Source organism: Oratosquilla oratoria, chromosome 41, assembly GCF_046742065.1.
Source record: "Oratosquilla oratoria isolate Oo_2021 chromosome 41, ASM4674206v1, whole genome shotgun sequence".
Taxonomy (NCBI): Eukaryota; Metazoa; Arthropoda; class Malacostraca; order Stomatopoda; family Squillidae; genus Oratosquilla; species Oratosquilla oratoria.
In genome coordinates this window covers 21,067,298-21,092,778 of record NC_134817.1, presented here as the reverse complement: position 1 = coordinate 21,092,778, position 25,481 = coordinate 21,067,298, and the positions used below count along the sequence as shown (strand labels likewise).

At 38.3% G+C, this 25,481-nt stretch overlaps 1 protein-coding gene across 11 annotated transcripts in view; it reads right to left on the bottom strand.

Annotated features, from left to right (window-relative positions):
• Positions 1-25,481, bottom strand: part of LOC143021020 (uncharacterized) — a 162,103-nt gene that overhangs the window by 19,802 nt on the left and 116,820 nt on the right. For 2 of the 11 annotated variants that reach the window (XM_076178175.1, XM_076178180.1), the window contains exons 3-4: positions 14,332-14,503; positions 3,665-3,775 (exon numbers count right to left, since the gene is read on the bottom strand). Coding sequence is in view for 3 of the 11 variants with exons in the window: in XM_076178170.1 (XP_076034285.1) it covers positions 12,904-12,973 (70 nt within the window). In the remaining 8 variants the exon portion in view is untranslated. Of the gene's footprint in view, positions 1-3,664; positions 3,776-12,903; positions 13,030-14,331; positions 14,504-25,481 lie in introns of those variants that run through there. The other 9 variants (XM_076178177.1, XM_076178181.1, XM_076178172.1 and 6 more) reach the window with 6 other exon arrangements.

Below are 25,481 nucleotides of genomic sequence, written 5' to 3'. Positions count from 1 at the left end.
ATGGATAAAAAAAGAAATGAGTGAAGAAAAAGAAAAAGAAAAAGCTTAGAAACAAAGCGAATGAAAGAAACAAAAAAAAAAGAACTAAACCTGAAAAAAAAAAAAAAATTGGAGAGTGGTAGACCTGAGGCTGAGAAAATGATATATAAGGAAAAAGGAAACAAAGAAGACAGAAAAAGACTAGGAGAAAGAAAATTAAAAATAGCTTATACCAATATAGATGGAATAACTTCAGGAATGAATGAATTATATGATTATCTGGCCTTAGAAAAAACAGACATAATGGGAATAGTGGAAACTAAATTAAAGTGTACTCCACCATCCAATGTGGGACAAGGTTTATACAACTCTGCTGGACAAAAAATAGAAAGGATAAACAGGGTGGCAGAGGATTAATTCTGACTAATAAAGATTTAAATGTAACATAAATAACTGAAGGAAAAATAGAATGCAGAATCAATTACGATACAAGTTGAAAGCAAACATGTGAAGAGTAGAAAATTTGTAGTGGTGTATGTGCCCCCCAAAACACAGTCCTGGACAGAAAGTGATCATTCCCAAATATTAGAAGATACAAAATATGAATTAACTAATATACTGAAGGACAGAGGAAATACAGTGATTATGGGTGACTTTAATTCAAAAGAAATATGTTGGGAGGAAATGACAGTTAAGGGCGGAGAGGAACTCTGGGGCAACGTCCTGCTCGACATGACCAACGAATACACAATGACTCAATGGATAAACGAAAATACCAGATACAGAGGTAGTGAAGAACCATCAAGGCTGGATTTAATACTTATGACAGAGCCTGAAATTGTTGATAAAATTGATTACAAAACTCCGATAGGAAAGAGTGACCACGTACTAAAAGAATTTGAGTTGAAAGAGCAAATGGATCAAAGCAGAAATGATAGACATAGAATGGGAAGACTAATGTGCAACAAAACATATTTTAAGAAACTCAAAAATTCTTTCACAGAGCGAACTGGGAAAAATTCCTAAATGAAGAAACAGAGATAAAAGAAATGGAATATACTAAAAGAAATTTATAATGAGGGAGTGAATACATACGTACCACAACAAAAATTGGAAAGAACATACATAAAAATGTGGTACAACAAAAGGTGTAGTAAGGCTAAGGATAAAGGAGACAGCTTGAAAGAAATGGAAGAGACAAGAAAACAAGCAAATGGCTAATATACATCAAACTAAGGCTAAGGATAAAGGAGACAGCTTGAAAGAAATGGAAGAGACAAGAAAACAAGCAAATGGCTAATATACATCAAACTAAGAAATGATTATGCAAAAATTTGCAGAGGAGAGAGAGAGAGAGAGAAAAAGCCAGGAAGAACCCAAGCTTTTTTACAGGTATGTAAATGGCAAGCTGAAGAACAAGAAATAGAAAAGGTAAATGTAAATATACGGAATTGGGAATGGCTGAAACTATGAACAACCACTTCATATCAGTACTCACAATAGAAAACTCACCTAACTGTGAGGAAATAGAGAGAAATATCCCCCTCAATGAAAGAAATAATTGTAACACAGAAGGAAATTAGCGACCAAATCAAAACCCTTGATATCACAAAATCACATGGTCCAGACGGAATTGCAAATTGCATACTGAAAGAATGCATGGAATATACAGATAAATATATAGATAAAATATACAATATAATTAAATTCTCACTTAAAGAAGGAAAAGAGCCACAGGACTGGAAGAATGCAAACATTGTACCAATTTATAAGGGAGGAAACAAGGAAGACCCATCAAATTACAGACAGTTCTCCCTGACAAGTACAGTAGCAAAAATTTGTGAAAAGGTTGTCAAAAATAGACGAGTTAAACATTTGGAAGAAAAAACTATACTGAATCCAAATCAATTTGGATTCAGACAAGGAAGATCATGTACAACAAACTTGATCTGCTTCTCAAGATTAATAGACATAATACAGGAGAGATGGTTGGGCAGACTGTGCCTTTCTGGACCTACAAAAGGCATTTGATAAGGTACCACACAATAAACTAATAAGGAAGATAGAGTCAATAGGTGGCATCAGAGGAAAATTATTGGAATGGATGAGAGACTTCCTGACTGGGAGGAAAATGAGAGTAATAATTAGAGATAAATCCTTAAATTGGGAAGAATGATAAATGGTGTCCCGCAGGGATCAGTGCTGGCCCTGATCATGTTTGCCATATACATAAATGACTTGGATGAAGGAGTAGAGTGTTACATGAGTTTCTTTGCAGATGACACAAAAATACTAAAGAAAGTACAAACTGAGGAGGATTGCAACTCATTACAACAAAACTTGGACAAGATCTGGAAATGGACTCAAAAGTGGGAAGTGAAATTCAATATCAAGAAATGTAGTATAATGGAATTTGGAAAAAATAAAAACAGAAGAGGTAAAAAAAAAACTCTGAAAAAGATCTTGGAGTGATTATCAGCAAAGACTTGACACCAGATAAGCATATTAATAAAATAGTTGGAGAAACCTACAATTTATTGAGGTCAATAAAAGTGCCATTTGCCTATTTGGACAAGGAAATTATAGAAAAAAAAAATAAAAAAATAAAAAAATAACCACACTAATAACACCAAAACTCAAGTACGCAGCAACACTATGGACACCCAGTACCAAAAAGTATATAAAAAAAAATTAGAAAGAATAAAAAGAGCAACAACAAAACTGGCACCAACTCTCCAAAATGACATATGAATAGACTGCCCAAATTAGAATTACCAACTCTGGAACAAAGAAGGTAAAGAGGAGACCTACTATCTTTAGAATTATGAAGGGAATGGAAATCTTAGATAAGAATGATTTATTGAAATGGGAAATTGGAAAAACAAGAGGACACAAAAAGAAACTAAAAAAAAAAAAAGATAACTACAGAAGAGAGGAGAAAAAAAAAAAGAGCTTCCCACACAGTGATAGATACTTAGAACAAATTACACAAAGAAACAGTGTGTGCAAACACTATTCAAGATTTTAAGAAAAAACTTGATGCCAAGAGATACAAAGACGGGTCACCACAAGCATAGCTCCCTTCCCGTATAATACAACTCGGTAAATAATAAAAAAAATTATCATTGGCTTTTCAGGATTTAACGCACTTGCTCATTCTAAAAACACATTGAAATAAAAATTAGTATTGACTTAGTTTGCCTTAAACATCTCTTTACCACTCATGAATAAGAAAGACATGGGGCAATAATGCACAATCAATAAAAGAATTACTGTTAAAAAAAAAAAAAAAAACATTCATTGAGAATGCCTTGATAGAGAGGACTTATTAAAATGGGACAGAGGAAAAAGAAGAGGACATGCAATGAAACTCAAAAAGGGATAGCTACAGAAGAGACCTGAAAAAGAACAGCTTCCCACACAGAATGATAGATATATGAGACCTGAAAAAGAACTCAAAAAGGGATAGCTACAGAAGAGACCTGAAAAAGAACAGCTTCCCACACAGAGTGATAGATATATAGAACAATTTGGATGAAGAGATAGTGCGTGCAAACACAATACAGAACAAGAATTTAAGAACAAACTTGATCTTGCGAGATACAAAAACGGGTCACCACGAGCATAGCTCCCCTTCCCATATAATACAATTAGGTAAATACTCGGTAAATACAATGAACTTTACCTTAGCTGCCTAAAGAAGAACTACTGGGAAGAGAACTGCTGCCGAGTCAAGTTGTGTGCATCTGATAATCAACACACCACAATGACCCTCTACAACAGAGGTTTGTATCTACTGAGATGAGCATGCAAAAATAAAATTATGAGTGAATGATATCAATAAGAGAATAAAAACAATCAAAATAGATTATAATATCATCACAACTAACTTTCTTAAAAGTATCTGCAAAACCTCACTATGCTTCTGTTCAATGCATGATTATGTGTGTGTGTGTGCTTACCTAATTGTAATACACAAAAATGGAGGTACATTCATGGGGTTCCTTCTCTTATTTGCCATCTATCAAACTTAACCCCTTCACTCCGGGCCAAAATCTCGCGGGCAGCATGAGCTGCCTGATGTGCGATGTTGCGTCATAATACTCGCATTATAAAAAATAAAGTTACCGCTGTATTGCTCGTTCTCTTACCACCCGCGAATTTTGATAACCATAGAAAATATGATGAAGCCAGTTTACAGAGTATGGGGGTCACGCATGTACAACTACAATATATATAATCAAGACGCCGACATCGGCATCCTCGCGTACCCACTTCCTCCTCATGACGCCTACGTAGGCGTCATCGTATCGAAGGGGTTAACTTCATTTCTGATTTTATAATGGAATGTCTTTTTTCATGTTATTTCTGAACTGAATGAGGAGGTGAGGAGGAGAACAGGGGTGAAAAAGGATTTGGGAGAGAGGGTTGATGAAAGAATATTAGGATGGTTTGGACACATGGAAAGAATGAGTGAAGAAAGACTAGTAAAAGAGGTATGGAAGGCAGATGTGGAGGGAGTGAACATGAGGGGACGTCCTAGGATGAGGTGGATGGATGGGGTGAAGGGGGCTTTGGGGAAGAGGGGAATGTCTGTTGAGGAAGGAAGGGAGAGGACAGAAGACAGAGGTGAGTGGAGAATGGTTGTATATGGATGATGTTGTGACTGCATGAGGAGGAATGGGTGGGGGGTGGGGTAGTATGTGTGAGTAAATTTTGACGCAGCCCGAAGGGATTTCTCCCCGTCCTCTCCTTATATGCAAAGGGGGACGGAGAGGGGGGGTCGCCGATTAAATGAAGCGGCCTCGCTGTGGATGTACTGTGTCTTGCGACACTGCTTCTGACCCAGGGCGGTGGGCGGGGTGCAGGGATGACCCGTCATCCAGGAGGTGCTCAGATGAGAGGAAGGGTGGGAGGGGTGTGGAGTGTATTTGGGGATGAAATGGGTGGGAGTGTTTGTTATGCCTTTCCCTTTTGGGCTACCTCCCTTGGAAGGGGGAAAAAGCCTTGGTATATGTATGATGTATGTATTTCTGAACTTCAAGCATCTACATGAAAAAGTTTCTTGATATCATTCCAGCATACAATCTTTTCAATTTGTTCCTATGACCTTGTGACATCCTCCCATCCCAAACCAAGAGACCTTCACTGCCAACTTTATGTACTCATTTCACTTTCACTGTGGTTATGTCTTCTTTCTTCTTATGATGCCAGATCCAATAGTTCTAATCTCCCCTAGGCTGAAGATCACTTTGGGTGCTGCTCGTTGAGTTCACTGTTGAGCATAGGCCTCTCCCAAGCTATTCCACAAGTTCCACAATTGTGCCAACATCTGCCACCAATATCAATATCACCATCATTTGGTTAGCAAATACTACATCACAAGAAACACACAACATGCACATATGAAATACAAAGCTTACAATTGGTGTACAGTCCCAGCTATAATCTACAGATGTCAGACTTGAAAACTGATGAATATACTGGAGACAAATCTACAAACTTCACAAAGAATGGATACATTACTGTTGATAGTGCTGAAAAATAGGATGAGGGCAAACTGAGCGAGAGAGTAGACTAAAGTGAAAGATATTATGGAGGCAACAAAAGAGAAGAAATGGCATTGGGTAAAGAAGTTAGCCTGAAAGGATGATGGGCAATGGAGCAGAGATGAGCACAGAAATGGATGACCAGGCAAAATGTGAAGAGGCAAGACAAATGTTCATTTCACCTTCTTTACATTGTATTTATTCACACTATTCTGTGCAGAGGCCACCACTGCTGCATAATACAATCTGAAATGGATTAGTTTCTTGACTTCTCTGTCCATGTAGTGAAATGCCATTTATTGATATGCTTGCCCCCATATCTCATTGTGTTTGTTGAGTAACAAATTATCCATGGTTGATCTACTTTTTCTCTTCTTTGTTCCAGGGTTGGTAGATCCTGTTAAGTCAATATTTGGTTGTATCTTCTTCTAGTGAGCAATCTATTATCTTTTATACTTTGTCCATTAGTTCATCTATACATTCTTTTAGTATCCAGTTTGCAATTCTGTCCAGGCCAAGGTTTATTTGGTCCCTTATTTCTTTCTGTGTCACAATTATTTCCAATTTTGTGTATTTTCCTTTGTGAATACAGATTAAAAGGTTTGTTCATAATTTCAGCCATCTCTACATTTTCTATATATTTGCATTTCCTTGCCATAGTTTCACTATTTCCTGTTTATTTTATAATTTACCATTTACATACCTGTAGAATAATTTAGGTTGATCCTTACATTTGTCTAATATGTCTTTTTCATGTTTTTTTTCTTCCCTGCGTATTTTTACAGATTCATTTCTTAGTTTGATATATATATGCCACTTATCCATCTTTTGTCATCTTTCCCAAGCTTTGTATCTTCTATCTTTTGCCTCACTACATTTTTTGTTGTACCAGCATTTAATATACACATTCTTTTGTACATATTTATCTATTCCTTCATTATAGATTTCCTTTAACATCATCTATTTCTCTTCCATCTTTGTTTCTCCATTAAAGAAGTTTTCCCAATTCTGTGTTTCTCATTTCTTCCCAAATAAATTTCCTCCTTTTGAACTTGATTAGTACCGTATGTGGTCACTCTTCCCAAATGGTGTCTTGTATTCCATTTTATCCATAATTTCAGGCTCTGACATAAATATTAAGTCTAGTCTCGATGGTTCTTCATTATTTCTATATCTGGTATTTTCTTTTACCCATTGAGTCATTGTGTATTCATGTCCAGTAGTATACCGGTAATTCCCCAAAGGTCTTCACCTTTCACAGTCGTCTCCTCCCAACATATCACCTTTCACAGTCGTCTCCTCCCAACATATTTCTTTAGAGTTAAAGTCACCCATAATTACTAAGTTTCCTCCTTCTATCAGTATTTCATTTAATGCATGCCTTGTGTCTTCCAACATTATGGAATGGTTGCTCTCTGTCCAAGAATATGTTTCTGAAGGAACATATTAACTACAAATTTTCTACTTTTCATGTCATGGTTTTCAATTTTTACCATAAAAAATTCCACATTATTTCCTTCTGTTATCTTTGTCACATTTAAGCCTCAGTCAAAAACATGACTCCTCCACCCTGTTTCTCCTTTCTATTTTTTATTCAATGATTATATAAACCTTGTCCCACACTGTTTGGTGATAGTGGAATTTTTAATTTTATTTCCACAATTCCTATTATATCTGGTTTTTCTTCTGCCAGATAGTGTTTTAATTTAGTCCTGAAATCATGCCATCTATGTTGGTCACTTCGCAATTGGTGTCTTGTATTAAACTTTGTCTACTATTTCAGGTTCTGACATAAATATTAAATCTAGTCTTGATGGCTCTTCATTATTTCTAAATCAAGTGTTTTTATTAATCCATTGTGTCACTGTATGTTCCATGGTTATGTTGAGTACTACATTTCCCCAATGATCCTCTCTTCCTTTCACTGTCATCTCTTCCCAACATATTTCTTTGCAATTAAAATCACCCATAAATATTACATTACTTCAATCCATCAGCATCTCGTTTAACCCGTAAAGTCCGATAAGCCACCGGAGTGGCTTTACCGGGGAAGACCGATAAGCCACCGGAGTGACACGATGTTTACGGACGTACCACAAATGCGCTGTAATTGATATCCCTGTGAAAATTGGTAGTGTTGTAGACCTATCCCTCTCTCCCACCCCTGGCTCTGTAGCCTGTCACTCAGGCAAGCACAGTCAGTGTGAGCCTCACTTTCGAAGGGTACGTTACGCACCCTATTGCGCTCCCAAAAAAGTGTTAAAAGTGCCGTCTAATCATATCCGCTGACCTTATTATTGCTTATAATGGCTCCCCCGACTAAAAGGAGGCTTGTGTATAGCAGTGACAGTGAGGAGGAGGTCTACACTCGACCTTCGAGGCTCCAAAGAGGACGAGGGAGGGCGACGAGAGGAAGTTCAAGTATTGCCCCTGGTATAGCCAAAACTACGGCTCGTACCAAAGAATTTGGTGTAGGAGCTACTACGTCCCCCAGGACTTTTTATGGGCGGAAGGGGGGCGTCAAAGTTGGGGGCACTGGGAAGGCTTTCCCCATGAAAAAACAAAGCCACACACCATGCCCAATTCCCGCCACCATGCCCACCACCAAGACAAAGGGTATTATCAGTCAATAACTCACAACTTTGTGAGTCAACATTCAAAGGTGAATGCATTTATATTAGAAGAATTTTATGAGGATTCTCACAGTATTATCAGATTTTCAATTGAATAATTAGCACCCTGATCATTAGCGGAAACGTATAAGTTTTCCCGGAAACACATTTTCACTCCGACTCACTCATCACTCACACGTTACAAATCACGTCACGTCCATACCAACCATCCAGGCACACTATGCAACATTCATTCATGCTCTTTCACCACAATAATATTAAGTTTAGGAAAGACCGATAAGCGTAGCTTTAGCATTGTGCATAATTGATGCATACGTGCATATATCCAATATTATGGTGTTTCCTACTGCTTCCTGCATTATTGTATGATAAGATTGAAGTATTTATAAGCCATACAGTGTTTCCATAGGGGTCTTTTGAGACCTAATTGCCTACAGGACGAGTTAATGAAGATTTTGTATTATCTAATATTTTGAAGTAATCTTTCTCCCAGACTGTTTTTCATGTCATTGTATTCAACTCTTATTGTGATCATCTCTGCTGTGTTCCCTCCATATGTAACTTTCGTCACATATAGGTTTTCCTTAACCATGAAATTGTTTCTCCTATTTCTAACCCAGTGATTATAATCCATGTCCAACACTGCTTGGTAGTGGACCTCTTAATGTTGTCTACAATTCCCATTATGTCTGGTTTAGCTTCTGATAGGTATCGAGGTTTTCCACGTCATACATGTCTCTTTTTATCCATAAATTTTTATAATGTTCGCTTCTTGCCAGTTTTCCTGTTCTTGTTAAGATTTCCTCCACTGCCACATGTGACCTTAATTTAATTTTTAATGGTCAACTTTTTCCTTCTACATATTTACTCATTCTGTGCACTTCCTCTATTTCTTTGTTCATTCCATGCTAGTCTTCCTGTACTACTTCTAGAACAATTTTTGCCAATTCTTTGTCCTCTTTTTCTCTCCGGAACCAATTTCGGTTGTTTTTCCTTTAGACCATAAACTACTATACATTTTCTTTATCTACTGTATCTCTTACTAGGTTTTCTTTTTGTTTAATTACCTTGATAACTGTGTCTTTGGCCTTCTCCTGAATCTGTTGATGAACTATTTCTTTGAAAATTACCTGGTCTTTTTTCTAATAATTCCTAATTCATTTTCTATGTTTTTTCCCACTTCCATGGTCATTGCTTTAATCTTTTCATCTACTTCTTCCCTTATGGTCTCATTATTTGTGTTTTCATTATTATTCAACTTTCCATTTTCACCTTTCAGCTTAGCCAATTCTTTTTCATTCCATTGTTCACTTTCTTTAAGTCAGCCACTTCACTGATTAAGTCTCTATTCATCTTCCATAGGTTGTTTTTTTCTTGCTTCCGTACATCATTCATACTTCTCTTATCCCTCTCTATGTCTATAATTCTGTTAGTCTTCTTTCGTACCCACTGAAACCCAAAAAATTACTTTCATCTCCCTTGTCATATAAAAACCTTTTGGTACCTCTTGGTGATCTAAAATCAAGATTTATATTTTGCTTTGCTCGTTCCAGTAACTGACTATGTATCTGTTTACATTTGACTGTAATGAACAGCCATCTTGGGAATCTTCTGACCTGTTATCAATTTCCTCCATTTTACTTTAATTTCAAACATTGTGATTAACCATTTCGGGTATCCACAAGCACTTCCCCTCCTATATATAATACACTAGGTATTCTATAATTGAAGCACTGTTGTGATGTTATGGGAAAAAAGAAAAGAAAAAAAAATATTTCACAGGAGCACCAAATTATATGTGTTGTCACTACAATGACTGACATGGTGTGCGTGTGTGTGTGTGTGATGTACTTTTGTATTCCATCCCTATTTCATATAATGTAGTTATATTTTGCAGATACCAAATCAGAATAATTTGAGCAAAGAAGAGAAACAAGAATTTATAAATATCAAATGTATGATTAAGCTGTTAATTGGCAAATGAAATTTAATGGTAACAAACATAAGTGAAATGGGTACTTTTCCATTTGACAACTATAAACTCAAAGCAAAAAGAAATTGCAACCTTAAAGTGGAAGAGATTTAGATGTCCACATTAGTAGTGATCTAAAACCAGAGTCAATGAACAGTAGTCAGAAATATAATCAGCAAAACAAATGTCAGGTTTATCTTGTTGTCAGTAATAGGTCTGATAAAGTTATTCTTAAACTTTAGATTAGATACTCTTCATCTAGATTATGTGGTACAAATCTGATATCCCCGCCACCCCAATACCGTCCGAAGAAAACAAAGCCTCTGGATAGCTCCTCGAAGCAATCCACACCAGCGGCGGACTTCAAAATAGCTCGCTTGGGGTGAGCAATCCCTTGCCGCCTCCTACACCCTGACACTCGACGAGCATTAACTCTACCGTCGTCTCACAGACAGCCTCGGGAACTGCGGAAGCAATATCCCACCACATCCCATGCCCAGACAGCCTTGGGAGCGACCTTGACGAACATCAGCTCTGCACGTCGTCTCACAAATGGCCGAGGGGCGTGGGAGCCCCTTTGAAGAATATTAATTCTGCCGTCGTCTCAAAAAGGGCCTTGGGCCTTGGGAGCGCACATGACGTGTATGAGCTCTGCCGTCTCACAGACGGGCTCGGGAACTGATGAACCAAAAATCGCCACCTCCCACGTCGTGACACTCGTCACCTTCCGTATTACCCGTCATTGACAGACCACCTCGGAGATCCCCACCCCACGCCGCTCCTCCTTTCGCGGCCAGATGTGAGCTTTTACCTGTTCTTTGGCGCCCAACTTTATAAATTAACAAAATTTTCCAGAGTTTGCCTCAATTAAGCCAGTCCCACGTCCCCTATGTTCCTGACAGTCAGAAATACCTATTATGAATGAAAATTAAAAAAGACCCAGCCTGCAAACAATAATAAGATGTCGAGTGATGGAACATGACAGTGGGTCATGCTTAAAGAGGCAAATATAACAGAACTAGACCCAATGGATTGAATTTGGATCGTTTGGACAACTGGAATAGGTTTTCCAATGGTACTTGTCCTTTTCGATTGTGAATTCCTCCCTTAGGCACGTTTCACACGTATCGACTTTTCGCCGTCATGTTCTCAAATAACCATGGGCGTCTAATAGACTCACACGTGGTCGTGATGTGTGAAAGCATCCATAAACACCCATGATTATTTGGAAGCACGACGTCGCGTCGTGCCGTGGACGGCGCACGGCGAAGGTCGATACGTGTGAAACATTAAACTGGATAATCGTGGCTCCCTTAGCTCCTTTAATGTGATGCAAAATTTCTTCCGTCCTTCCTCGTGTAAGTGATTTTAGTACTGTGATATTTGTGGCGTCTCTCAAGAATCCTTCAAAATCTTACATATCAAATAACTTCTTAAACATTTCTAAGGGTGGACTCCACATTAATCCAGCATTCTCGAAGGGTGACTTTATCATGTGATTCATGTCGAGGCCATTTCTAAGTCGAAGAACTATTTACTCATTTTCCTACGTTCCATTTACTATTTTTTCAATTATATTCATCTATCAATTCTTTAATTTCTGTGTTCACTTTTCTGCACATCTCGTTTTCAATTGTTTATCATATTAGTTTGTTTCTTCGTCCCCTTCTCCAACTTGACATTTATAAACAAACTGCTATCATTCGCCGAAGATCGCGTCTTTCCGGTGGTTCTTCCCAAATGTCGATAGTTTTTTTTTTCTAAATGTCGATAATCAGCACCTCCTCCTTTAGGATGCTCCTCCTCCTCAGTCGCCTTGGGCGCGTGACGTAACGAGATACCGTTGTTCGTTTCGTTTACCGTGTTTTTTATTGCATATAAACGCAGGATAACGATTAAAGTTCACTTGCTCCAACATTTCCTTTTAGGTTCTGTCGAATAGGATTCACATACGGTGCAACTGCATGTTATATCAAAGAACGACGTTTCACCGATTCAGTCTTATGGAACCTATACCCTGAACGGTCCAGGTGCATCTTACATGTGCAGACCGCTTCTCAAATTACCCCATTACTTCCAAACCGTCAAACACATTCACATATAAACTACTTCTACTACTACGTAGTCATAAAAACTGACCGCTTCTCAAATTACCCCCATTAATTCCAAACCGTCCAACACATTCACATATAAACTACTACTACTACTACGTAGTCATAACAACTTTTCCACACAATGCAAATTATCCAAAGTTTCTTCCTTGAGAATTAATCTTTACATCTATATATTAGTTTTTTTCTTTTCTTAACATTTGTATTTTTGGCCCTTACAACCATCCATCCTATGTACTAATGTTGTTTTTCTCCAAGTCACATTTTCAGATATAATATTTTAAAAATCAATACTATTGTTCATTTTCCTACTAACTACACCCGTTTCTCGTGCGCTTGTGGGTTCGGACATCGTACTCTTCGATTCCTACCAGTCCCAAAAGCGCAGAGAAAGCAAAGGTGACGCCTTCCGCACCTTTTCTTGTACAAATTATTTCTTGAAAAACGCCCTCATGCCTGCGGAATTCGGTTTTCCAAAACTATTCCTGCGCACCACTGACGCAAGACAAGGCACTGGCTCAAAGATAAACTCTCAATATCTAAAATTATGTGGTTTCTTGGCCAGCAAGTCATAAAGCTCCGTCTGTTTGGCTTCTTGAAGTTGACTTTCGCAATTACACAATATAAAGATCGTTATAAAAAAAAATTAAAATATTCACTTGTGTGTATATCAATGAGAAATCCGAAATTCAATCGACACACATCCTCGTCTACACTCGTCCGCACCATGTTTGGTTTGGACTGTTTTTCCAAGACGGCTTGAAACCAGTTTACAACTCTGGTCCTACAAAATCTAAGCTAGCGATTGTTCGATGGTTGGACAACACGACAGACTACAGATCTAACAAGCAATAGTTCGAATGTTAAAATACCATTTTGCCGCCAATCTGAGCGCCAAATTACTTGCTAACCCCCCCCCCCCCCACCAACGACTTTTCTGTTCTGGGAAGGATAGATCCTTGTGTGATGGAGAAACTTAAAACACCAAGATGGACTGAAACTTCAAATACGCAGTAGACATCAATTCACGGTAAAAACTGACAGTTGATAACGTATATTCAATCACATTTACCAAACAACCCTCACATTCATCCTACTGGAAGAGGTAGTAGTGGTTTATTACATCATTTACACCCACAGCCGGACATGTTTAGGAAGCAGTTTCCAATTACTCATTTTTTGACGACTTGCATTTGCTCCGGCTGCCGGCAATTTCATAAATCTACACTGTTCTTCCTTTGGTCAAATATAAAGGACCGTGTGACTGCACTATTAACGTGTGTAAGTACCCGTATATATAACATGCAGACACATACGAACTCATATTTGAGTACAAAAATACACAGAATTACCAACACAATGCACATGCACACAACTTGAGCCACATACTATATAGATGATAACATGACAAGAATTTATAAAATATCATACTTGGTCAAAAATGCGTCAACAAAGCATGGATATACATCAGGCCATGTTCGAGCAAGATATTCTGTAATTGTAGTGGCAGTTACGTTGTAACAATGATGATAACAATAATGACAAAACGGCAGCAATGTCGAGAACAATGGGGACGCAACTAAAATGAAATTTCAGATGCACAACGGAACACCTATTGCGACACATTTTCTAAGTTACTTCTAAATAAAAATGACGCTTTTATTCAGCTATGCGGTAACTTGATCAACAGTTATATCATCATCGACTATGGCCATTTTTGCCTCACCGTTCTGAGTAAGATAAGCTTGTCAATGTCATCCTTAAATTTCAATTTGAAGGACCCATTCCGCAGCATTCTTAGCCGTTTATGCAACCAAAACTAATATTTATTTTTTTACAAAATGCCACAAGTCGGTGTGTTACGATATCATTATCACTTAATTTTAGAGTAAACTGCAACCAAACTGTTTTGCTGGCGATAATAGCGATAGTAATCCACAAGCGTGCGCAGACCACTTTTGCAACGCTGCGTAAAATCAAAACTAATGTGCGTGTACCTAAGCTTATGTGCGAGCCTAAGAAGCGACATGAAGAAGAAAATACGGAGAATAGAATAGGAGGAGGAGGAGGAATTGTGCGAGACTGACCTTTCTTTACCTTGGTACATGTTGGCTGCGTTTTCCTCTAGTATCATGGTGTAAGTTGGGTACCTGTTTTCCGCCTTTAGCTTCGTCAGGTTCCTTGTTAGCGTTGGTGCAATCACTCCGCTTTTCGATCCTTCTGGACAGGGTCGTCCCGCGTTGTTCTCCGCTCAAATTTCTAGAAAACGGACAAGAAATAGTTACAAGTCGAATGTGATAATAAAAAAAATCTCTTTAATATTTAGATAGCACCATCAACAGAAAATAATACATTTCCTCGTGCACATAATTTTATTCTATAATTAATAGTGACATCCAAATTTCTACATTTCAGAGACAGAAATGCACGAGGTAGAAAACATGGCCGAAACGTTCTGGCACGGCCTGACTCAACGGCGTCTCTACGTGACTACATTAGTCATTCCCCCTAAGGACGCATATACAAGGTGCGCGGGTTATTCCAGGTAGACTCCTTCCATCACAAAGTTCGTGTAGGAATAGCCACTAGCAGGGGTTTTCATTAGGGGTGAAATTCACCCCCAGGGAATTTTGGGTTTTCTGGGGGTAAATTGACGACAGTAATTTTACGGGGTAAGGAAAGCAATTATAGGTTTTGGCCTAACTTGCCTGTCACCTTGGGCTGGAATACCTGTGCTGACCCAAGTTAATCTTAGGATTAGAAGAGTGTTACGCCGTGCGATAATTTCGCAAGCGTTAGAATATCATCACCTATGGTGATGTTATACTCGTATATGTCCACAGAAACATGTTTTTCTTTTGCATTTTTCTTTGAATTAATGCCTTTTTTTTTGTTGGCTGCTGGAATCTACATTTTTAGTAATATTTGCATATTATTTAGAATGCACCTTTTGAAACAATCTTGGAAAGGAGAGGGGGGTGACATTCTGACAATTGGCCAAGCAATGCTCTCCTGCTGTAAGAACTCGACAAGTTCAAGACAATGATGATCCTGGAAAATCAATTAGGGGCATTGCCAGAGAGCTTCTGTTGACATAGTGGCTTATCTGAACTGTGGTGCTAAGGAAATGTCAGTTCATGCCTTTAAAAAAAAATTGCTTAGCATCCGTACGAGGATGGGATATACATACATACATACATACATATATATATATATATGTATATATATATATATATGTATATATATATATATATATCTTTTTTTTTTTTTTTTTTTTGGCGACAATAAGAACTTCGACCAAGATCAAAAGTTTAACAGAAGAAATTATACGAGGTTCCCAAGGTAATACACACTAAATTTCCAGCAACTGTGATGGTTATAGGAGTTGTTGGCAACGAAGATCATGTTATGCTACCTCATATCTTTGGTCAGAGTATTAGGGCTTACGGGTACAGACAGTTGCTCACCGGAGAAGTGACAAATAGGACATTTGCTCACCAAAGGATTATTTTATATAATACAATATAACTAAAAAAATCCTGTATATTATTTGTTATTAAGTTAAAGAAAAGTAAAAAATAATCCTTTGGTGAGCAAATGTCCTATTTGTCACTTCTCCTGTGAGCAACTGTCCTACACCCTAGGGCTTATGCTGATGGATACACTAAAGTGCTGGAAACAGTTGTCAAGCCTTGGATAAAATACGCAATGGAAGGTTGTTCCTTCCTTCTGTGTAGTATCTGCATGAATTCTTTAGTCTTTCTTGTAGATCAACATATACTCTCTCTTTGTTTTCTTCTTGGGTGGTGCACCAACAGAGTCCCTTGCTATCACTGCACTCACGACATCATCTTAATTCTTAATTGTTCTTGTAAGTTTCTAGATAGATGGATGCTGGTAGCCAACAAAATGATAAAACTTGTTGTTCCAGCCTTCACATAGGTTGTTGGTTTTTGGACAGTCATTCGTGGTGGTTTGATGTACGTTCCAAAGTTCTGGAGGAAATCTTGCTGTAACGCCTAAAGCGGGCCCTACACGATCAATATTATTGCGCGATATTTCGGATTGTACAATATTGTTTACAGTGTAGAGATGGTATTGAAGACCGTCGACATGTCTGACAAGAATGATGAGCGACAATTCAGTTTGTAATTCTTCAGTACCATCCCTGTACCATCACTAATATTGTACAATACGGAATATTGCGCAATAATATTGATCGTGTATGGCCCGCTTTAGGTTTACTGCTGGAATGCCTGGCTAGAATTCCGTTTTCTCTGGGCTTATGTACCAGAAACATAGGTTTGGTCAAAGAACTCTAGCAGGGGAGCCACCTCATCAGGACATCTAGCCTTGAGTAACTGCATTCCCGCTGGAACATCTTCAACTGGAATAAATGCCAATGAGTCGATCTGTCCACAAAAAATGACAAAGAACATAAAAATGAAGGAGACTGCAAGAGTTCATAAGGCCTACACGAGGCAGCTCCGTATCCATCACCACCTGTCATCCCCATCCATAAAGTTGCCTAATCGTTTCTTAAAACAACTGATGGTTTCAACGCTTACTACATGGTTGGAAGTCTATTCCATTCGTAGACCACCATATTAGTAAACAAATTCTTGCCTATTTCCTTCTTGAATCTAAATTTGTCCAGTTTAAATCCATTACTGCGAGTCCTGCCATGTTGTTTTAATATGATGACCTTGTTTACATCACCCTTGTTAAAGCCTTTGATCCACTTGAACACGAAAGTGTTCACGCTCTACATAGTGGTTGGTGAGGCCAAGGTCCTGTATTTTTCTACAGGTACTTCGAGTCAGGTGATAGAAATAACCTTGTTATGCGTGTTTCAGGTCCAAAAACATTGCCGATAGCTTGGATGACCGCCTACTCGAAGTCAATATTTATGACTGTTGGGCCTGGGTAGATCTCAATCTTGTGGCAGTGACTGCTTGTAGTAGGGTTTCATATGTATCTTGTGTCTCAGTCTGCAGACAAACAAAAACAGCAGAAACTACAGTATTTTCACTTGGGGCGCGTATTAAAGCTGTAGAAATCCCGATGGAGCCGTTGCATACTTGGCATCCATATGTATCAGCAGAAGAAAGTAACCGAAGGAATTCATCAGAACCAAACGCAATGATACGGTTGCCAGTGTCTGGTTCAATGTCGAACAAAAATGGCCTGGGCTCAGAAGGTTGCAGTAGTTTTCCATTCTCCAGTAAGTTTCAGATCCTCGAGTCGGTCTGGTACTTGTGGATAGATTTTTGATATTTGGTTACCCAAAGTTCTCTTTATGATGCCCTCACTTGGAAGTAACATCTTTCCTTCAACCGATAAGCTACCCAGGTTATTGCTGTAAATTTGGCTAGGTCTATCTTCTGTTTCTGTTTTCATTTTCGTGTTGTTGATGTATTTTGTGGCTGAAATAGATGCAGAATCAGGAGCGTGGTTGTGGTCATTAGCTGGTATAGGACTAACCATATCAAGGCTGGTTGTTTATGTACCTTTAGAAAAAGATGATCTATTAACACGTCTTCTGATAGTAGTTGATCTTACAATCTGTTTTGTATACATGATCCTTGGAAGCAAATCTTCTATTTTCCTTTATTACTCACTATTACTTCCATGATGGGGTTGTTTTAAAGCCACTTAGATCAATTTTGTGTACTGAACCAGGTGTAAGGTAGTTAATTTGTTAAGGCCATTGGGGCAGCTTGACGCACGTACCAAAGTTCGTCAAGCTGTTCCAATGAATTTCCCAAAGTACATCAAGCTGAAAGAAATCTTGCTTGTTACAGGTATATAATTAGTAGTTTTTCAAATTTGTTTCACTATGATCCCATCATAAACGAATAATCTTCTAAAGTATATGAGAATGTAGTTTGTTGTTATTTGGGTCATAGTAAATAAAAGAAACATGTAAATATTTGTGAGCATTTGTCGTGGAACAACTGTCACCTGGCCCCAACGGTCCCTTACACGCTACATACCGTATCCGGACAAAACACCCCCTAATATATTTTACCCGCGGTGGTGATGTGCTGGTGGTACTAATGATGCTGTTGTTAGCGATGGTGATGAGAGTGGTAGTGATGTTGACGATGGTGGTGGTAGTGGTGATGTGCCGGAGGCAGTAATGTGCAGGTTGTGGTGGTGTGATGGCGGTGATAGATAATATGGGGAAGCTTTAGAACTAAGTGACAATAGTTGCGTAGTCAATACGTTATATTCTTTTCTGGTTAAATATATTAGGGGGTGTTACGTCCGGGTGTGTTTTGGGATCCGGGACATAATCCCTCCCGGACACAATCCCCCCGGACAATATCCCTCCTGGACAGAATCCCTCCACAAAAGTGAGCGGGCTGGACAAAATCCCCCGTAATTATTAAGATTAGCAGCTCTCCCATTATATACCATCACATGCAAAGCAATTAACATCTTACTTTACCTTACAGATGTGCTAATGAATACAGTACAGACATTTATATACTTGTTTGAATAAATAATTTATAAAAAAAAGTTTTTTGCTTCGCTACTACACCTAACAAACATATATGAAAATATTATATATATTAAAATACATAAACATATGCTCACATATACAGTCAAATATTATATGAGAATATATATTAAAATACATTAATATATAGACACATTAACATATTAAAATACATAAATAAACATATACTCTAGGAGGGATTCTGTCCAGGGGGGATATTGTCTAGGGGGGATTCTGTCCAGGAGGGATATTGTCCGGAGGGATTTTGTCCGGGGGATTGTGTCCAGGAGGAATTATGTCCGGACACCATATTCAAGTGTTCGGTGTACAAGTACTCAGTATACTCAAGTGTTCGGTGTACTCAGATGCTCCGAGTACTTGAGTACATTGTATACACAAGAGAAAAGTGAAAGCTGAATCCAGACATTCATCCTAACATTTTTTTAAGAATATGGAGCTTACACCCTATTCCACTTCCTCTCTCTATTACCGCCTCCACAATATCTTTCACTCTAGTCTGCTCTCTCTCTCGGCCTCTCAGCGTTATTCCTATCATTGATCACTCCATTCTCCTCTGTGCCGTCCTTAGCTTTGCTTCCATTGCAAGTGTGTTGCTGATTGGACGCCGCGAGATGGGAAGCATGGAAGAGGGAGACCAGGCAGGAGGTGGAGAGACGAGATTGAGAAGTTTGCGGGAGTGACGTGGCAGAGGTTGCCACGGTCGTGTGAACCATGGGGGTGTAGGACAGTTGCTCACCGGACAATCGCTCACCGGAGAAGTGACAAATAGGACACTTGCTCACCAAATATTTTTTTTTACTTTTCTTGAACTTGTATTGAATTTTATAATTATTAAAAACTAAAATATGAAAGTTTGGATATTGTTTGTGTATTATTGCTGTAATAAACCTAAATATAACTAAAAAATCCTATATATTGTTTGTTATCAAGTTCAAGAAGAGTAAAACAATCTTTGGTGAGCAAGTGTCCTATTTGTCACTTCTCCGGTGAGCAACTATCCGGTGAGCAATTATCCAGTGAGCAATTATCCAGTGAGCAACTATCCGGTGAGCAATTATCCAGTGAGCAACTGTCCGTACCCGGAATCCTGGAATGCTATGAAGGAGGCCTTTGTTCAGCAGTGGACTCAGGATGGCCGAGTTGATTGACTGTCAACACTTGAGTAATATGACGAACTCAACGCGCATTCAGGCGCCAGGGGATTTTATTCAGCTGTATGGCGCAGTCACAAGTCACATTGTTGACGCCGGGGTATGCTAGCCTCTCAACTGGTGGAAAAAAAACTTGCACCACAAGACGCTTAGCGTGTCCTGTGTGTTCGGAGTCTAAGGCTAGAACCTGGGACCACGGTGTGGCTCTGCGCACCAACGGGAAAAAATATTGCGCAGGTCATCATGACGTCATTCCACCCACCTCCTCCACGCTGGTGATAGCAACTTGCACGATCGCTCACATTCATCACGAGTCCTCCAGGGCTGGGCGGTTAATAGACAACCGTATTCCTGATTTTCCCCATGCACACGACACAATAACGATTCCATAATATGCGTTACCAAGATCAAACTTACAGTTCATCGATCCTGTATCAGGAACTGTGAAGTAAAGGCGATAAAGTGTGGCGAAGCAATTTGGAGCGGGACGAAACCCTATTCGAAGGAACGTGATGGCTGACTGACAAGCGGTGTATCGCTCGAATCCCACATTAATACGGTCAGAAGCTCCCAAGGGACCTCGGGGTGGGGGGTGGGGGCGGGGGGATGTAATAATAGCCAACACCTGTGGTTCCTTACTACCTGAAGACTTCTCACCCCCGGAGTGTGGTGGAGTGACCATTCTGACAGTGAGATATCCTCGGGGTGATGGTTGGGTCAGGAATTAGCTGTACGCACAGTGGGGTCGGGAACCAGGTAGAGTAAATTCCCCCAGTTCTTTAATAGAATTAACTCCCTTTCGTCAGATGCGTGGAATATATAACGGTCAGTGAGCCAAAAGAAAAATAAGAAGAAAAAAATGTGTCTTTTATTTATTTTTCTCACAAGAAATAATAATAAGAAAAAAAAAATAAAAGACAACACACATTACATGATAAACACATATTACATGGCAAACACACACTACATGGTAAATTAAAAGCCAGTCCCAAAATCGGCAATGGCCGCTGGAAAAAAAATAATATTATAAGTAAACTACAACCAACAAGCAATCAAATCCGGCCGTTACGAAACTACCTACCGATGTGCCACTAGAGTATTCAAAAGATTAATTGAAAGACTTCAATGCAACGAATGATTTGTTCCATAATCATGACCAGTAACTTTCTAAAGTGTCTGAAAATGGCAACTACTACCAAAATGTTGTCCCAATTAATTGTTCTTACATGGCCGTTTCCACAAGAGACAAACTTATATATATTTTCACTAGGAAGTTCGGATATATATCTAAAAAATAGTACTGCTCGATTTACAAATCGCATACAACCTCTAATATTGAATAATAGCAAGCAGTACGAGGTTTGCTTAATAAATATTCTCTTCCCCCAGGCCCTGTATTAATTGCATGATAAAAATTCCTCTATAACATTACTAGGTAAATCTGGAAATTCATATACAGAAATACTAAAGTATATACCTAGGGAAAGTACAACTACAACAGTTCCGATAGACAGTGTTAATCATGTGAACCGAGAACTAGTAAATTCTCTTAAAGTATATTTTCATGATAGTTATTCACATTTTTTCGACGATGAATATCCCTTAGTGGAATAGAGGGATCCGGGACATAATCCCTCCCGGACACAATCCCCCCGGACAAAATACCTCCTGGACAGAATCCCTCCACAAAATTGAGCAAGGCTGGACAAAATCCCCCAACATTATTCAGATTAGCAGCTCTCCTCTTATATTCCATCACATGCAAAGCAATTAATATCTTACCTTACCTTACCGAAATGATACTGCATACAGTACAGACATTTATATACTTGTTTGAATAAATCATTTGTGAAAAAAGTTTTTTGTTTCACTGCAAACATGAAAATTTTATATATATTGAAATACATAAACATATACTTACATATACAGTTATGAGAATATATATTAAAATACATTGATATATAATACTGATGACCCACTTTCGGAGAAGAATAAGCGAAGATAGAGAGATCTGTATATTTCGATCACTTACTGTGATCCTCTTCAGCAGATATGAGTTACAAAGTAGAGAACAATGTGTATTTATAGTGAAACAGTGAGGTAGCAAGAAGGGACGGGGGCTCAGGTCACATGCCCGGCACGCATGCTCGGATCTTGGTGGCTCAGGTCACATGTCCGGCGTTGCATGGACCTTGGTGATTTTTGTCCACCGCTAATGTATAGCAAAAGAAGAAATACAGTCTGGTGACCATTGACCATGGGAAATGTTGTAATTTGGAAAATTGTTTATTAAAGAGGATTCTACCTCACTGTTTCACTATAAATACACATTGTTCTCTACTTTGTAACTCATATCTGTTGTTTAAGTTGTTTTATCTTCATTATTATGTTAAAGAAGAAACTCATGCCGAGCGGCCATGATGGGTCGAGTGATTTGGGAAATATCGTATTTAATGCCGAGTTAGATTTTCTTTAAAACAATATCCATCTTCAAACAACCTCTTTTAGTCATGATTAGTCAAGTGCCACTAATATAAAAGGCACACATGACCGAATGATCAGTGAAATGCATATTTCGGCATTATGTCGCATTCGTCGTGTTACGACATTATACCCAGCATCCTCTAAATCATATAAAGCGAATAATATGAATAAATCAAAGCAACACAATAATATAACAAAAAGAAAGAAGAGCTGTCAATGGATTGCTTATTAATATCAACAAAGAGATTCCATCATCCTTACAAATAACTACATGATCGAACATGTCCATCGAAGAAGAGTATATATAAACGCAATTTGTGCAATCTACAACATTATTCGAGAGGACAAGCGACGGAGAGGCAACATGATTGGACAAGACGTCACCAGAGAAGAAAATACGTTAAACGCGCATATTAATAAATTATATCGCGTGCAAACGAAAAATGCATATTTAGCTAAAAAGGTGTTAATTATTACTCATTTGTTCGATCTTTACGAAAGATTAATGGAGCACACAAATCCTAATCTTTTCACACAACCTGAAGTGGATGGGAAACTTGTACATTTAAAAAAAAAATATATCGATTACGAAAATATCATTACAACTTTCGAACGTTGTAAGATTATGGTGGGAACATTTACGAGAGTGTTGGAATTCAAAATGTTTGGAACTGTGGAGCAAGGTCGCAACGACAACGATATAATCGACCTTGAAAACAGAATAAAACGGGAGCGCACTCTCACTTCTGCACACACACACTGACATAGACTCTTTCCCCCTTTCCATCGCAATGGGCTCCCCCGACATTCTCTACGAAGCTCGACAAATAACAGAAAACGAATACAAAAGACAAGATACCGTCATTGCATTCGTGACAAACTGCGTCGACCTCAAACCCTATGGAGTTGCAGCCTCTCTTGAAACTAAGCACGAGCACTTCCGACTCTCCAAAGAGCTGCTTTGCACAGTACGCAGAGGGCCACACATGACGCAAAATTTATGCACGAGCGGGGGAAATTATTATTGCGGCTCTGACGTCGCACTATGGTTCAGGGGCTTGCACTGAAGACAAGAACAACCAGAAGAAAATAAACAGTTCCGTAGATAAAAAAAAAATGTGGAACTTCTCAAAGAAGACACTTTACCCAACAGGACAGCCGCGTTCAAACAGGGATTGGAAAAACTATGGCGATACTTAAGCCATAAAATCCTCAATGGTGTTGTTATAACGAGCATTATCTTCCCCATGGGAAGTGGGGTGGGTTTGCAAAATGATCTCTGGTATGATAAATATCTACAGGTAATAGAACATTTTGCAACTGAAGTGTTAATTCCCAAAGACATCCGACTAATATTGGTCGGTCCTAAAAGAAAAATAGACTTAAAGTGAAACCATCCCCGACGAGGCGGCGGTGGTTCTGACACCGAAAAAACGCAAACATGACGGAGAAGATTCAGAAACAAAAATTAAAAAATTCAATCAATAATTGTATTGTTTTTTTCATACTAATGATAACTGTTTTAAATGAATATTATGTACTGTACTAACCAATATATATGTTTTATCTAATTATTGTACTCACATATATGTTTTATCTTATTATATATATTGTTCATGCACTAACCAACAAATAAATTGTAACATCATCTATATCACATTTATAATAAAATACTAATTATAAGATAACATTTATTTTCATTATCCTAACTGATAGCAATTAAAAAAAACTAAAAAAAGACTATTAAGAAAATAAAAACAGGACTAAGGAAAAAGACAAAAGAATCTATGAGACACTGTGCGTTAACCTTATTTGGTATCTACCCAGTAACCTTGATAAAAGGTACCGCTAGGAGGAGGAGGAAGATACCCTCGTATACCGTATATGGTACTGCCCTACCCACCTACGATCCCTGTAAACATCGATGGGGTGCGCAAACTCCGCTGCACCAATCAAAAACATGCAACAACACACAACAACCAACTTTCTAAATGCAGTTGGCCACACCATTAGACTGGACTTGTAAACCACAAAGGACAATAAACCCACTTACTGCACCTGTTGTAAAACTGTAATCATTATATATTGATGGAAGAAATTGGTATTGAATTTTATAATTAATTAATAACTAAAATATGAAAGTTTGTATATTGTTTGTGTATTATTGCTGTAATAAATTTCAATATAACAAAAAATCCTGTAATATTGCTGTAATAAACTTCAATCTAACTGAAAAATCCTGTATATTGTGTTATTAGGTTTGTATATTGTTGCTGTAATAAACTTCAATATAACTAAAATAATCATTTGGTGAACAAATGTCCTATTTATCACTTGTTCGGTGAGCAACTGTCCGTACCCGGGCCGTATTGTATGTCCATTTTATAATCTATGGCAAAATATTCAACCTTAAGAATTAGGAAAGCAATGCGTAATTGGAAGTATGTTCGTATGTATGTGTAATTATTCTCGAAGTTTCCGTGAGAGTCGTATGATCGCCATTCCTGAATACTCAATTAATTATAATTTCAATTCTTTAATGTGAAAGTGGGATGAATGTGTAATAGGATATCTTTGTAATATATCTATATTGGAAATTGGTATGTTATAACACATTTATAAATGTTCACTATAAACCCACTATCGGAGAAATAATAACGGATGTACAGGGAACTGTATATTTCGACTGCTATCTGTAGTCCTCTTCAGCAGAATGCTTACAAGAAATTAAGGTACAGGTATATATGAGGTAGTGAGGGGTACATAAAAGGGGATGGGGGAAAGTAGGGGGGGACTCAGGTTACATGCATTTATAAAGGTTCACTATAAACCCACTATCGGAGAAATAATAACGGAAGTACAGGGAACTGTATATTCCGACTACTATCTGTAGTCCTCTTCAGCAGAATGCTTACAAGAAATTAAGGTACAGGTATATATGAGGTAGTGAGGGGTACATAAAAGGGGATGGGGAAAGTGGGGGGACTCAGGTTACATGCCCTTGAAATGGTTGGGTCAAGGAAGGACAGTTGGCGTTATTTTGTCCGACCGCTCTTGACATTATTTTGTTGACCGC